The 15,180-nt window shown below is 40.4% G+C and overlaps 1 protein-coding gene across 1 annotated transcript in view; it reads left to right on the top strand.

Annotated features, from left to right (window-relative positions):
- The window catches only part of tei (teiresias), a 108,100-nt gene that overhangs the window by 71,464 nt on the left and 21,456 nt on the right, over nucleotides 1-15,180 (top strand). The window contains exons 6-8 of the mRNA XM_011301620.1: nucleotides 3,907-4,029; nucleotides 5,773-5,919; nucleotides 8,791-9,063. Of these exons, the coding sequence (XP_011299922.1) occupies nucleotides 3,907-4,029; nucleotides 5,773-5,919; nucleotides 8,791-9,063 (543 nt within the window). The remainder of the gene's footprint in view (nucleotides 1-3,906; nucleotides 4,030-5,772; nucleotides 5,920-8,790; nucleotides 9,064-15,180) is intronic.

Below are 15,180 nucleotides of genomic sequence, written 5' to 3'. Positions count from 1 at the left end.
AAAATGTATCTTAGAGCTGACGAGAAACGACAGGAACAGGAAGATGCGATGAGAATAAATAAAATGGAATGCTCTCCACCACCGGAATAGGATTCATATAAATAACTTGATCCCCCGCGTTTCCAGTGATCGACACGCAATCATGAAACCAAAAATAAGGACTCCCCATTGAATTGGTTTTCTAGGGAACCCCAGAGAAGTGGTAGGAATATATATTGACAGTTGGTGAATTCAGTGTACAGATTGTGCGATGGGAGAGTTGGTTGTGGGATTTTGTCAACGGGATCCGATAAGACGCGTCACCCCGCGATTTGCATCTGAAATTTATACAGGAGGCAACTCGTTAACAGACCGACGTTACACCCAGACGTCATATCCACAATATACAAGGAGATTCTCCTCTTTATTGTCACGTGCAATCAATCGACTCGGTGAAACTAGTGTAGACCCATCGACAGCCGCGATGAGATAAAATTTCATGTTATTCTTCCCATCCTTTTGAAGTGGAAATATTCTATTGTGATTGAAAATAATTTAGAGTCTCGGAAAAGAAGTCTCTTAACATTGCCACCGTACTCGTAAAGTTTACTGTATAAACTAAAGCCCAGTGTGTCGATTCACCCTATTATCGGGTATCTGATAGACTCCGAAGGGTCGTGTATGAAATTTCAGACGGAGAAGACTTCCTCTCCTTTTTACGATCACACGTGCGATTTATCCTTTTCACGGTGAAGCAGTAAATGCACCCCAATCGCTTCAAACTCAACTACCGAGTGGTTCATCCACTAGCAGTTCGTATTGATAATGTGAATTACTTGCTCGGGTAATTGCCTTGCAAAATATTCCAATTAACTCGGATAAATGCTGGAGGTGGGTGTGCTTGTTGCAGGGATTAAATTTTCAAGATTCTCAAGTTTAATTTAATATTGGGACATTTTCATGGCTCTTCGGGGTGTGGAACGTGGATCTGACGTGCACCACTGACGCCTCGCTAGTTATTTTCCTCTTTGAGAATTAGTGGATGCTTGGAGAAGTTCGGGGACTTTAACTCGCTAAACAATTGGCCTCGGCAAGGTGAAGTGGAAATATTTGAATTGTCGACTTTTCATCTACCGAGTAATCCACGGTATTTCATGCAACCGGGGTATGAAATTCATTTATTACATGCATTTTATACATTAATTGCGGAAGCCGCGTCATTGACGTATTTTCAGATTTATTCTTTCATCCCTCCACATAATGACTCATGAAATTAAAAATCGCGTCTTCCTTCATAACTAATAAATATAAACAATAAATGGTAATCAAATGATAATAATAATGATTATTAATATTGATAAATATGTATTTTTTTATATTGTATAATTTTAACTGTGACTAGAACTTAATAAAATCGATGAAAAATATCTGGTCCCCATTTTTATTATTTGTAAATAAATTTATAAATACCAAGAGTTGTCGTCAGTTTCTCGAATATCAATCGTCTTTTTGTAATGTAACATATTTCGATGCGTCCGCACACTCAAATTTTCCCCTATTTTTCTCAAACTCCATCTCCATAATTACGCCGACTGGTTTTTCTCCAGTTTGCACTGGTCCTGGCCATTCGGTGGCCGTCAACTATTTCTTTTACTATTTTTTTTTTTTTTCATTTTCTAACTTTCACGCGCTGTTAGTTGCTGTAATTTCCAGCTACATGTTGCCTCCAGTGCTGCATACATGAGGCTTGTCTGAGCCCTCGGCCCTCACCCGCGGGAGTCCCTACTCCTGGAGCACGTAGAAAGAGAATGGCGTGTGGACGACACTTCATTAAAGCGACGCGACAGCGATTTTCTTTCCGCCTGGACTCACACGTTCGTTGGGTGGTTGTAGGAGGGAATGAGACAAAAAGTTAGGTAGAACGTCACTTCTCTGTCCGCAATTATATTCCCCGTGCTTTGCACGGATTTATCCGGTGGTGTGTACCTTCTGCGTGCCACTGACAACGAGTTCCTCTTGATTGCTTGTGTTTTTCACTCTCTCGCATTTTTTTTTTCCACTCCGACGTTGTCTCATCTTTTTTCATTCAGTGTCATTGTTGTTTCTCTTGTTTCGTTTCCACCATGATGCCCATGTGTCTCACTATTCATCTTCTTTTTTCCCTTTGGCTGACTCCCACCGCGGAAATCATCGGTATATTAATAGACATTGAACTTTTTCTTCGAGAACTCGCTGGAAATCTGAATGGAGAATTTATGGGGATACCCATGGGAATTCTTTGACAGCATTTTTTTTTTTGTGTATTTTTGACGGAATAATGGCATCTCGGGGGGGATAAAGACGATCAAAAGGTTTTTACTCGTCTACTTTCAAGGGCGATAAAAAATTAGTCTTAATGATTCATAAATATTTAATGAGTTCATAAACGCTCTGTTAGAATGAAAAAGGGAGGAAAATTCGAGGTTTTCGGGGGGGAGTTTTAAAAAAGGAGGGGTCAAAGAAGGAGGAGACGGGGAAACTTTAATCGCTCGAGAGGAGGACTTTGACGAGTTCTGCACAACTTTTCAGCGACAATTTGCAAACATTAGGGATAATCCCGTTGGGAGAATATTAAACTGGGCTTTGGGTAAAACAGAGCCGAGTGGATCGATTACAAAGTTCAAATGAGTTGATAATGAGACGGATTGACATCATGATGGGAATCAGGAGATGGGAGTTATGGGGGGAAAATACCGAGGAGTGGAAAATTTTTGGGTGTGAAAGTGAGAAATGAGGTGAAATTGTAATGGCGGTCGGATAACTTTCTGTTGGAGATGGGGATGACAATCCGTGCGTACTCGGACATGCAAAGTGGCGGGTGTTAAACGATAATAGCTGTCACCAGGTTGAAATCGGTGAACAAGAACTGGCGAGTACCAGCTTTAATAATTGCAGGCTCTTCACCATTTTTTTCCATTGCACGTAAGAGATACCCTACACTTTTTACCCTGTCAGCATTAATCTGACGAGAATTGTACGATAAAATTTCAATCTCCAGAAATGAAAAATCATTATCAAAATTGAAAGAAAAAATGAAAAGAAGATTATTGCTAATTAAAGGAATTACTACGAAAGATTGAGAGGAACTTTAAAAGGGTGCGGTGAAAAAAAAAATTGAAGAAATTTAATTTGACATTTGCGGAGAGTCCTCTCACTGAGGCTGGAGTGGAATTAATTTGCGGATAGGAATGAAGTCATGTCACATGACTACATGAAGCCGCACTAGTCCCCATTGAAATCAAATCAAATGTCTCCTGATTAAAACGGTAAAATTGGAAGGATCCCTGAGCCTTTGATATTTCAATGAGTGCTCAACTCGAATAACAGTGCAATCACTAGTCTCGCGATGGTGACAAATTTGGTATTTAATTCGTCCTCCATTATCCGAATATGTAGACTCCGGAGAAGAGCTTTCATTAAGCAGGCATTGTCTCATCCACCATTATGATCCCCTCCAAATAACTCAGCACCTGGAGTGAAACGTCTAGAATGCGATGCTCCACCAATTCAACGTCATTCCAATCGCGACAAACCACATCACTAGGTGTATTATTTAATTAGAACGCCCGAAGGAGGAGAATTCATCGTTGTCGCTCAAGGATATTGATTTTGTTTTCCAATTCCTCAAACAATAGGTATCATGATCGAGAAAATGGGTCAGTGCGGGCTTTATTTTCCCCATAAATGCAGAGGGAAATTTCGATTTTTCCTACCTACACTCCACGAAAATTGGATAGAGCAAAAATAATCAGAGTTGAATGTAGGTCACGCTTTATTCTTCCATCGGGCAATTTGATTGGTCGTCGTTCAATTTGGGAGATAATTGTTCAATGGTGGTGGGTAATTATTGACAGACGTGTGACATTAATTGTTTGATACGTATTTCAGATACTCCGTCATTCGCAATAACGCGTTTACCCGGCTTCGGAATACCCATCATCGAGGGGATGTCCGTTAGTCTGAAATGCGAGGTGGACAGCAATCCGTCAAGTTTACCGGTGTGGCAACGTGGTAAGTTACCATTCAATAATTTTTCAATTATCTGTCTCTCAAATTTTTAAATTATTTCAACATCAACCGGAAATTCATTTCTCATATGAATTCATTTGAAATTTTCAAGAAAATTTAAAGCCACCAAAATTAATCACTCAAGCGAAGGTCGTTTTATTAACTAAAATAAAAATAATGAAACTTCTTTCGGATAAGCTGATTTTTTGCGCGAGAGTGTAATGGATTAATTCACCGGTATTGCGATACTTTAGCGAACGAGAGCTTGATATTACCTTTTTTCAAGATGAATTCAAAATGAGGGGGGTAGTGGGCTCGCAGAGTCGCTGCTTTTTGTAACACTGTAATTTTCAATTCCCAGTGGATAATTACTCGAGCGCTGAAATGCAGTCCGTTGTATGTAAACTGTTGAAACCTCTCAGTCGTGTACCGCTCGAGGGAAGTTACTCCGAGCGAGATATTCCCTTCTCTATTCATTTTTTATTCAAATATTTCAGAATCCATTCGGGAAGGGAAGGGAGAAAATCTCCAAAAATCTTGCAAATTTTTTCTAATTCTGCATTCTCATTCGTTCTCATCCCCATATTTATTACTTTTAATTGCTGCAATTCAAAAGTCAGCTATTCATGGCTTCATCAATTATTCGTGAATTCGCATTAATTTTATACGCGTAGAATAATGAGCTAGTATGAACGATGAAAAACGACGAACGAGAAGTATTCCGATATTCACTATTCCTCATTAACACTGAGATTTTTAGCAACTGTTGCAATCTGCAGCTCTGAATTATTCATGCGAATAATTAATAATTAAATAACCATGTTCGACCGATGGGTTATCTGTGGTTTTTACTTTTATAATATAAAACACAATGCGAACAAAAGGATAATGTAATAATGATGATTAACGCCCAACAATTACCCAACGAATATTTTTCACAAAAATAAAATTGGCACTTAATTTTTATTTCTTAATTAAAAATCGTTACAATAATTTGAGATTGGATAAAAATTGTTTTATGTTCTCCACTGAAGCCTGAAATAACCCATCAACATTAAAATATATCCATCGACGAGGGGTGCCATTATCACCCCCCGAAATCCGCTGATGCGCAGTCATCCCCTCGGCAATTCCCTGGCACAGATTTTCCAAACGTGGGGATACCCAGGGCGGTGGTGCAATTCGTTTGTCCCCTGGCCAAATAGTCCGGATAAAAGTGGAGGGAACTTGGTAGGTCCTTTCACCGAGAATAAGGCCGATCCAGGGGGGGTAAAAAATTGAAACAAAAAAAAAAATAAACATCCAAGAATACGCTCGAAGAGCATCGAAATAAAAAAAAATCCTCTTTTGCTCTCCTGCCAAGTCACGACGCCGTCCTGTATCATCCGTGACAAAGCAGCCTCCGTATACCTTCACACAGACAATCGAGTCAAACCATGTACTCTCATTCCAGATAGATAGCTCTTATGTAACATGCGACGAAAAGTTTCTCTCCTCCCTCTCCCCGTTTTATATCCCCTTGAAAACTTTGTTACAATGCTCTATAAAATCCATACACAATATATATCCAATTGTTCCATATTTGTGGGTGAATGCATTGACTACGATGTATCACAGATGGTTGAATGTACGGAATTTATGGAGTGAAATTTAGGAAAGAATTGGAGACATTTGTAAATCCTCCATGTGGCATTTAAGTCGTGGGTTATAGCTCAGGGAAATTATGACTTTGGGTTATTGTTGCAGATAATGGACCGCCACCGGTCGAGCAGAGTGATGATGGCTGGCTTAACTTTACGAAAATCAGTAGAAATGACAGTGGATGGTATAAATGTTACACCAGACACATTTCGGGGGTTTTCTCCAGTATCGGATATTTTCTTCATGCACGACGTGAGTAATACACAAAATTTTTACAAAATTCATGAATGGTAATAGTTATATTTACATTCATATATTTCATTCATATATCACATTCATATATCCTAAAAAATAAATGTGCGCATTTTTACCGTGCAAATTAATGGTTTCACTGCACTTCAAAGAACACCACGAATTTCACCCCAATTTCATATTGATGAAGCGCATGTAAATTTTTTCGCAACTACTTGTTAAAAATGAAAGACTCACCAATCCACCACTTTATTAATCAATATCACCACCCATGAGCGCACTCTAGATTTTCAGAAAAAAATTCCGAGCACTCCACCTCCCATTAAAATAATTCAACAAACGATTGTCCAGTGAAGTGCAGTAACCACTGATTCACCAGTAATTTACGATAACCCGTAAAAACCTAAAGGCCAGCTATTTTGCATGGTGAGTATGGTGACTGGATTCTCGATAATGGTAAAACCACGGTGATTTGTCAAGGGAGGAAACCGCGGAGCCGTCCGGAAATTATTCGCGTCTCGTTGGTAAAATTTGCAAATTTCCTCTCTCTCGTGCAGTAAACCGAGGCCATCTGGCATTTTGGCGCAGTCGCCCATTGGGTGAATACTGGAATGAAACCCCACAATCTCCCATTCCCAAACTCAACACATCCCTTCAACCCAGTATAACAGCTCATCCCATCTCATTCCATCATCCTCACCACTCGACGCCTTATCCAAACGTGCTATCCCCAGTGTCCCCTCTCCGTTGTAGTACCCTCTCGTCCTGCTCATCACTCCGGTTTGCCAGCTTCCGATCGCCTAATCTCTCCGCAATTTGCCCAGCTAGAGGAACCCATAAACCCTCTCTCTCCTATGGTAATCATCGATTACACGGTTCAACGTCACCCCTCGAATACCGAACGGATTACTTATCCTCTCTAACGTGCAACATCCCCATCGTCCAACGACCTGTCTATTATAACATTCATATTATTTATTCATGCACCATTATTAATAGGGGATCAAGTACCAAAGTTGCCCTTTGTCTATCAATAGACCCATGTACTATTCATGTAGATCAATACATAGTCATTCGATCATGTTGTCACTTTAATTAGAACATTAATAATGCAATCAGATCTTTATTAAATACCTGAAGACTAGAAGTTTTGTTAATTATCATCGAATACTATTTCAGGCTTGAGCATTTCCAACGACATTCCTATTATAACAATCCTACGGTTTATTCAGTTGAATTGTTAATTAACGGATGATGTACCTATTCTATTGTAGATCTCAATGAATATAATCTATTCATGGCAGCTCGATCGATAGACAACATCGACCATGCTCTATCCTTAATTGAAACGGGAATAAAGCAGTTAGACTTCGTCGACGGAATTTCTTATCATAATACAGAATATGATGCCCCAGAATTTCATCATATCTTTATTAAATACCTGACGACTAAAACTGTCTGCCGACTAAAAAAATTGCACTTTCCTTTTATTATTCAACCCGTATGGTTCTCGAATGAAAAACTTTCCCGGGAATAATAATATTTATTAAAACAATCGGAATATTTGTGATGATAAGAGTAAATCGTCTGATGGTTTCTCGGACAGCTTTTTTAATTAAACCAAGGAATCTCCTGGTAAGACTTTATTATGAAGTAGAAAACTCGAGAGGTGTATGTTCTCTTCATAAAACAGAATATGATGCACCAGAATTCTCAAACATCTTTGTCAGATACCGAGACTCACTTCGCCTCGAAGAAACTTCATTCCACCAGTTTCTTTCCCTTTGAAATCCACATTTCCACACATATCTGTCCTCCATTCCTCCCTTTGTGAAATATATTTTTTTATTCTCACGGTCCCTTCCACCCCCACGACTCTAACGCTCTGATGTAAGAATATGAGTATACACCGAGAAAGCAAAGGGTCTTCAAAGAGCTAACGATCGATCGTTTGTAATTCGGATGAGAGGAATTTTCGTACATCTTCGTGGGATTTATTCCTCTTTATTCATCAGTAACACCAAATGCCAGGTACTAACTACTCAAAGTCGTGATAGATCCGTCTCGAGATACACGGAAAGACGATACGCCAAAGTTTATCCCTGGTACGTGACCAGTGAACACGATATCACTAACTCCCCATGACGCTCATCTCCTTCAGGATATAGATGACAGAGACGAGAGCTGCACCTCAGACAATCCTCATAGTGTATATAGACACCCGTGGAAAATATCTATCATATACATACCTATCACGTAACCAACGACCAGAGTGATCGACCAACTTGGACCAAGATTTAGCACGTGCTTCATTCCTTGTTTCAGTCTCAATCCATAAATCTTCACAATCCTCCAAAATCATTTGGGATCATTTGGGATCATTTGGGATCATTTGGGATCATTTACTTGTCATAAATAATGTCTGAAGTAATGTCTGAAGGAATTGATCGGGCCATAAAGATTTTCGAGACGTACTTCGAATAAATAAATAATGAAAGTTGAGAAACGATGGGTAATGGCGAGGGTGGAAAGACTTCATGGCATGTATCCTGCAGAAGAGAGTCGATTTGCATCAACACATCAGCACCAGCAATACCCCTAATCCTCTCCAACAATCCTCTTCCCAAGCAGTTATCATCCTCCATTCCCTCCAGCCTCGTTATGATGTTCCCATGCAGACGCTAGGGAAGATTGATATCACCTAATCTATAAATTCCATTAGTACACAGCACAATTGCTGGCTATGGTTACCTCCTTTTCCTCATTGCCAAGATTTTTTTGTTGGCTCACGCCCTCCGGAGATGTGAAATACGACTGGGTGATGTGGTCCTGGTGATTGAGAATAAAAAATAGATTGTTTGTTATTCACAGTGAATCCGGATTTGGAGCTTGAGGCTGAGGCGTTGAATGGCGAGGCAACGGATTCGCGAAAAGTTGAAGTACAAATTGGTGGTGCTGTTACGCTTGAGTGTGATGGTGGGTGTTGGGGGCATGGATCGGGTATGGAACCTGCTGGTGGACCTGGTGCTCTGGTACTGGGAAGAGTCGTTTATCAGGATGCTGGGGAGTATCGGTGCGTTGCGCCCGATCGAAAATTACAGGATACGTGGAGGGCACAGTTGCCTTATCAAATCAAAGTTACAGGTAAGTGCACAGGAAATACTAATGATTAATTAACCGATAACAGTAAATATTGATGGAGAACCTCCATGTACCTCGCAGCAACGAATTAAAAATTCCAGAAACTACATTCCGCAATTATCCGACCGTTTGGTAATAATTTTTACTTCGTGCAATGTCAATAAAAATATTTGTGAATAGAAATCAATTTGCAATGAGTATTCCACGAGCTTCAGGTATACATTCTCGAAAAGATAATAACCCGGACAAAACAGCCGCTGAAAATGTTTACTCATCTCTAGGTGATGGCGATGAAAGGAGAAATTTCCTCGGAAACGCGTGTCGCATGCAATTCCAATTTCTGGATCTAGCTTTATCCATTGCGTTTGAAGATGACAGTGGAGGTTGGGAGTGGGTAGTAAGAGGGAGGGAGAGAGGGGGAGGGGATTGTATGGGGGATGAGTTGGAAGGGTAAACCCGAGAGAAGTTATTTACTTAGGAAATGCGAGGCGAGGTCGTGGCTCGTATATTTGGCCACCGAGCAAAGGCCCCACACAAGACGAGAGTGAGAAACTGTCATTCGATGGGTTGGCGGTGGGTGGTGGGTGGTGGGTGGTTGGGGTGGAGTACTGATGTGTATGGGTGTCGTTTTTATTTGATGGAAGCCTTGGAATTGGTTGCGGTGCGAATGTTCCTTATATGGAGAAGTTTAGAGGGGATGGATAAACTCTAGGAGCATTTCATGGGGCATGAGATACGTGTGCTTGGAGATGTACACGTATCAAACGAACATCCTGTGTGTATCTCGTTTGGTTTACGTTTGGTTTGAGAGGTGGAGAATGGATGGTGGTACGAGTGGGTTCAGATACACTGGGAAATGGGAATTTGTGGGTAGTAAAGTCTTTCAGTCGACGGTGTGTACGTCTGGGGTGAATGATTCCAATTTTTTTTTTTTATGGCTAGATCAGGAATGCCGTTCGGTGGAGTGGATTTTTTGGGGGAAATATTGACTATCGTTGAGATTATAATTCGAAATTTGTGATTGAGATATTTGATAAGAACGAGAATTCAGAGAAAGATGTGGAGTAGTTTTGGTTTTTGAAAATGGAGAATATCGAAAAGGGGAAAATCTACATTGGATGAAGTGATGGATTAAAACGATTCGCACAATTACATTTTTTTGATAGAAATATTATCGAGATATTCGGAGGACTCTCGACGGGGGCGCTCTGAGTAAAATGGCCTTCAATGTCAAGAGGGAAAAATAGAGAAGAAACGAAAAATCCTCCAAATAAAAATAGAAATGAACTAGGGATCCCTTTATCCACGAGAGAAATCGTTCGACCGAATTGAGATTGACAAAGGAGGCGAAAAATTAAATGAACCAGTGCATACGCGTTAAATTGGAAAATAGAATAGAACTGAGATGTTTCCTTTAACCCCTTTTACCTGCGTTTCACAATCACTTGAATTCGTCTCTAACGATCCGTAATACGAATTGGGTTTCAGTATCCAATTGTTCCCTCATTGTTCCCCTTTACCGGACAAAATCTCGGAATAACTGAGATATTCTTTGCTGAGGAATGGCGCGGAAAATTTCTTGTAGCCTCTCTGCAATTTCTACCGATAAATCTGCGAGTAGAATTCTAGGGTGAGTCAGCAAAAGAATCCGGTGACTCTTTTCTACTCATACGGGAGAACGCGATTGAGACCTTTTCAGAGGATTCCGTGAATTCCCGACAGTCAATTATACGGCCTGCTAAACACAATTCGAACTCTGATGCTTCTCTCCAGTATATAAACTACACATATGTACTCGTACGCCTTTAGATGACAACAATGGGGACTTTATAAATTCTTATCTGGGGTATTAACTCGGGAGAATTGAAGAATCCACCAGTTCAATCGCGAAAATTATGAAATAAATACAAAATACTTTCCGGAATTAATTGAAACTTCAATCACCCCAGTAATCTCACACGGCATTTACACTGATCTAACCGATAATTACCCTCAATTTAATTAACATCCTGCACTCCACATTCCCCCAATTCCGTTTCCAATCCATATCAAACCCCCGCGATACCCCCAGAACAATAAAAATCCCAATCGCGACTTACCGCTATCAAAACTCGCGAATCAATCCAGAAGTGAAATAATAGACGATAAGAAATTGAGTAAAAACTTGTGGATAAAAATAACAGCAGCTCCTGGTAACGCTCCAGACCGATGTTATTCTCCTCCAGTTTAACGTATAACTTCTAAATTCCTTTTCCCCCGTTTTCACAATCTCACCGATAACTCACTTCTTTTCTCCCCCCCATCAACTCGAGTTTTGATGATTTCATGGTCTCCACCTCTGCCTCGTGTGTTCGATGGTCAGTGAAAAATGGAAGGAAAAAAAGATGAAAGAGTTTGCGATAGATGAAGAGATTGAAATATGTGAGGTCGATCCACCGATCCACCGATCCACCGATCCCCCGATCAGTTGACAGGAGAGGATTTTTTTTTCGTCATATCTTCATGTATAGTTCAATGGAAGAGAGGAGGAGGAGGGGGTATTTGAGCAAGATGACGGGATGAAGAAGTGACGTGGTGGAAAAGGGATCGAGTTATATTTTAGCCAAGTTCCCGGTTGGCCGTAAAAAACGGTAAGACTAAAAAAAAATGGTTTAGCCATCAATTTTTCAGTCGGGAATTTCTAGGGGATGGGATTCAACGGGGTAAACACAGGCCACTGCCAAAATGCACGATAACAATGGATGTGAGGTGGTGTGTGCATTGAGGGGGAGAGAAAATAGGGGGTGGTGTGGGTGGATCTCACGGTATGAAACGAGGCGAAGATGGAACACGTAGAATATTGGAAAACTCACAGATAATCCTGGGTGCCTCTCCATACTGCTTGGGATTATTAAAAGCAATAGATTCTCCATGGTTCATCGGTTTTTTTGTACTTCTACTTCAGTTTGAGTTTCCGGTCGGAGGGAGATTTGCCTGATGTGACGATCCGGTGTTGTTATTAAATTTTCAAGTCTGCATTTTGTGGGTCATACGATCGGGGAAGTGAAAATTTTTAAGTGAGCCACAGTGAATTTTATTTTTATTTCCTCTTTTCCTCTTTCCTCTGAGAATTAACATTTTTTAATAATTTTCTATAACATTAAAATGAAGATCTGCCGAAAATTAGAATCGATAGAAATGATAATTAGGATGATTTAAAAGGGATGAATTCATTTTTTTGGATATTTGTATGCAAAAATAAAAATGAGAGTCTAAAGCCGTGACACTATTATTCCTCGGTATAATTAAATCCGTCGGACTAAACCAATCTGAATCAATCCAAGTCGATAAAACTTTTCAAGTGCTCTGTCCCTCTTGTCACATTCTCGTTAATGCGGTTTCGTTGTTTACCGCAATTCCAGTGATAGCCAGTGGGTCAACAATGGAGTGAGTCAGACTGGAAATGTGTGTTGTATGAGCGGTGGTGTTAACAAGCGTGTGTAACGCTCGTCGACAGTAAAATCCTGAGCCAATAAAGTTAGCTTTCACCTGTATATGTACTGACGGAAACAACCCGCCTAGCACTAGCTGCAACAAAAGGGATCTCGTACGAGTTCCTCGTTTGTTCTCGTTTCGTATCATTGACTATTTCACCATTTCACCATTCTTCTGGCCTTTCTTCTCCACACGAGGTGAAAAAAAAAACTATTTGATTTCCCGCCTGTGGAGGACGAATTCCCAATTTCACCGTCAATTTTTCATCTTTTTTTCCCCATTTTTCCAACAATATCTCCAAATTGTTTACCATTAGTAGGAAAAGTCGAGCATTTCCTTCATTCGCGTTGTCTAGACACCCAATAATCTCCGAGACATGATACATCCTCTCGTCTCGAGTCTGATACGAGATTAATCCTTGATTAAAAGTTAGCCATGGTTATTGGAAAAATGAGTGGAGAGGTTGAATTAATCGGAACAAAGGGTTCGATGGAGATTGAGGAAAAGGGGAGAAACGCGTTGGAGGTAGTGCGACGAGGACTGGTGTCCCCTGGGCAGGAAAGGAGCCCCAGGTCCTTGGAGTCAATGGGATCGTCCATCTCACAGACGACTGTGTACCACTCGTCCACTGGGATTACCTATTTTTTTTTTCCCCTCTATTTTTTTCCCCCTTTTTTTTATCATTCTCATCACGTGTAACTCGACTCTGTCGTACCCCTCCCAGGGATCGACGTCTACCTCCGGTCATCCCCGGGCCTATCACCCTACCGATCGATACTCGATTAATCTCCACTCAAAATTGTCGGAGATTGGGAATCTCTCGCCATAATCAAAGCCCATGTCATACTGCGTGTTTGCCTTTTTTATGAGCTTTTAACTGACGGTTGATGAATCAAAGTCACTTCATCACGGGAATGAACATCTTTCCACCCAGTTTTTTTTTTCTTTTTCATACGCTCGTGAAAAAATATTACGCCAGGGAATATTCTATGCTCTCGCCAAATGAACATTTTTCACATCTTCCTCGTGTTTTTCACTCACCAGTGTAATTCCAACCCTTTGTGGATTTACCAGAGTTCATTTTCAATTAATACTTCGACGAATGTACATTCGTCGGGTTAAAAGGCGCTTTGTTCGAATCACCTGTGCTACTGACTCATTGTTCATAACAATAGGCATGTAATAATGATGAGTTGTTTTCGGCTGAATCGGATCTATTTGGTTGACGCCCAGTAATCTAGAATTGCTTTAAATAAAAAAAAAACAGAATAAAAAATAAAAGTGAATTTCTGAATCACCGAGTAAGTCAAAAAAATACCATTCATTTTTTCCGTGGGAGATTATTTTTGCAAGTATTAAATCATTAACAAATCCCTGGAAATAATGATTGAGGTGAAAAACTCCATTGATAAATTTTCTTCGTACCCCCATTTAATGGCTCACCCCAGGTACAAGTAAGCCAGCGGAATTTTGAGATTCTGGAGTCGTAGAGCTGACATACACAAGTGGTGCAAAATGTTCATGAATTATTTTCGATGCATTAATTTTTCAAGTCTGTCCCCGCATCCTCGTTGCAGTAAGCGTGAATTATGAACACATTAGTGTGGCCCCTCGGGCCGGAGGGGGTGTTGTGGGGGCGGAGGGTGAGGGGGTGAGTTGGGGAGTTATAAAGAGGTGATGCAAAGGAGAGAAAATTCGCGAGTGTCGTGGGAAGAGAGGGAAAAAAGGGAGAAAGGCGATAAAAGGGTGAAAAGGGGGAAGTGGGGAAAGGGGGTCAGGGGGCCAGGGGGGAAATGGAAGAGGTGGGTTATGAGTAGATGCGAGGGGTTGGGATAGCAATTGATTTATGACCACGGAGGTACGTTGCGCATATCTAATGTCCCAGTGGCGATATTCACCGGGAGGGGATCTGGGTGAGAAAGGAGGCGGTTTAAACCCTCAAAGAATACGATTCATCTGCATAGTCGATCTCGTTTGGTCGTCCTAATAGCCTTTATGTGTGACTACCCTCACCACGACCCCTTCCGGTAATTTGGAATTTCATTCATCACGACTGATGAGCGGCTAAACGCGCACTAAAGGACAAATTACACATTTTCTTTTTCAGTCCCGACTTGGGAATTATTGGCAATTATTCTGACGAGCTCTAATGATGAATTTATTAGGGGAATTTTAATTGCTTTTTTAGCTTATTTATTTGAATGAGGAGGAGTTAGTGAAGTGAATATTAATATATTAATTTAAATATTACCAGAATTTTTATCCTGAGGTGCATAAATAAAAATATGTGGACTTCTATAGTCAAAATAACTTCAATTGCTGGAAAAAAATGCCATTACTCTGAAAATGGAAATTATGGTATTTATTCTCCCTCAATTGTGATTGCGATGAAAATAAATAAATGTTGTCCAGCACAAACTAGCCGTGAGAATTATTGACGCGTGTCATATTCATTTATTTCTATTTTTATTTACTGTTTTTATGTGTGTATTATTCCCTCGTAAAACATGGATTTCTGGGAGGTCAGTTAATTCCGAACTACACGAGCGATTCACGCGTAAAACTAACGTGTCCCCTGGGAAAACTCGTGAAACGTTACACCTGCATACACGCTCAACCGTTAGCTACGTGATTGCGCATAACAAT

This window comes from Fopius arisanus, unplaced genomic scaffold (genome assembly GCF_000806365.1).
Source record: "Fopius arisanus strain USDA-PBARC FA_bdor unplaced genomic scaffold, ASM80636v1 scaffold00024, whole genome shotgun sequence".
Taxonomy (NCBI): domain Eukaryota; kingdom Metazoa; phylum Arthropoda; class Insecta; order Hymenoptera; family Braconidae; genus Fopius; species Fopius arisanus.
The sequence above is the reverse complement of the archived record's forward strand: the minus strand, read 5'-3'. Positions and strand labels throughout refer to the sequence as shown.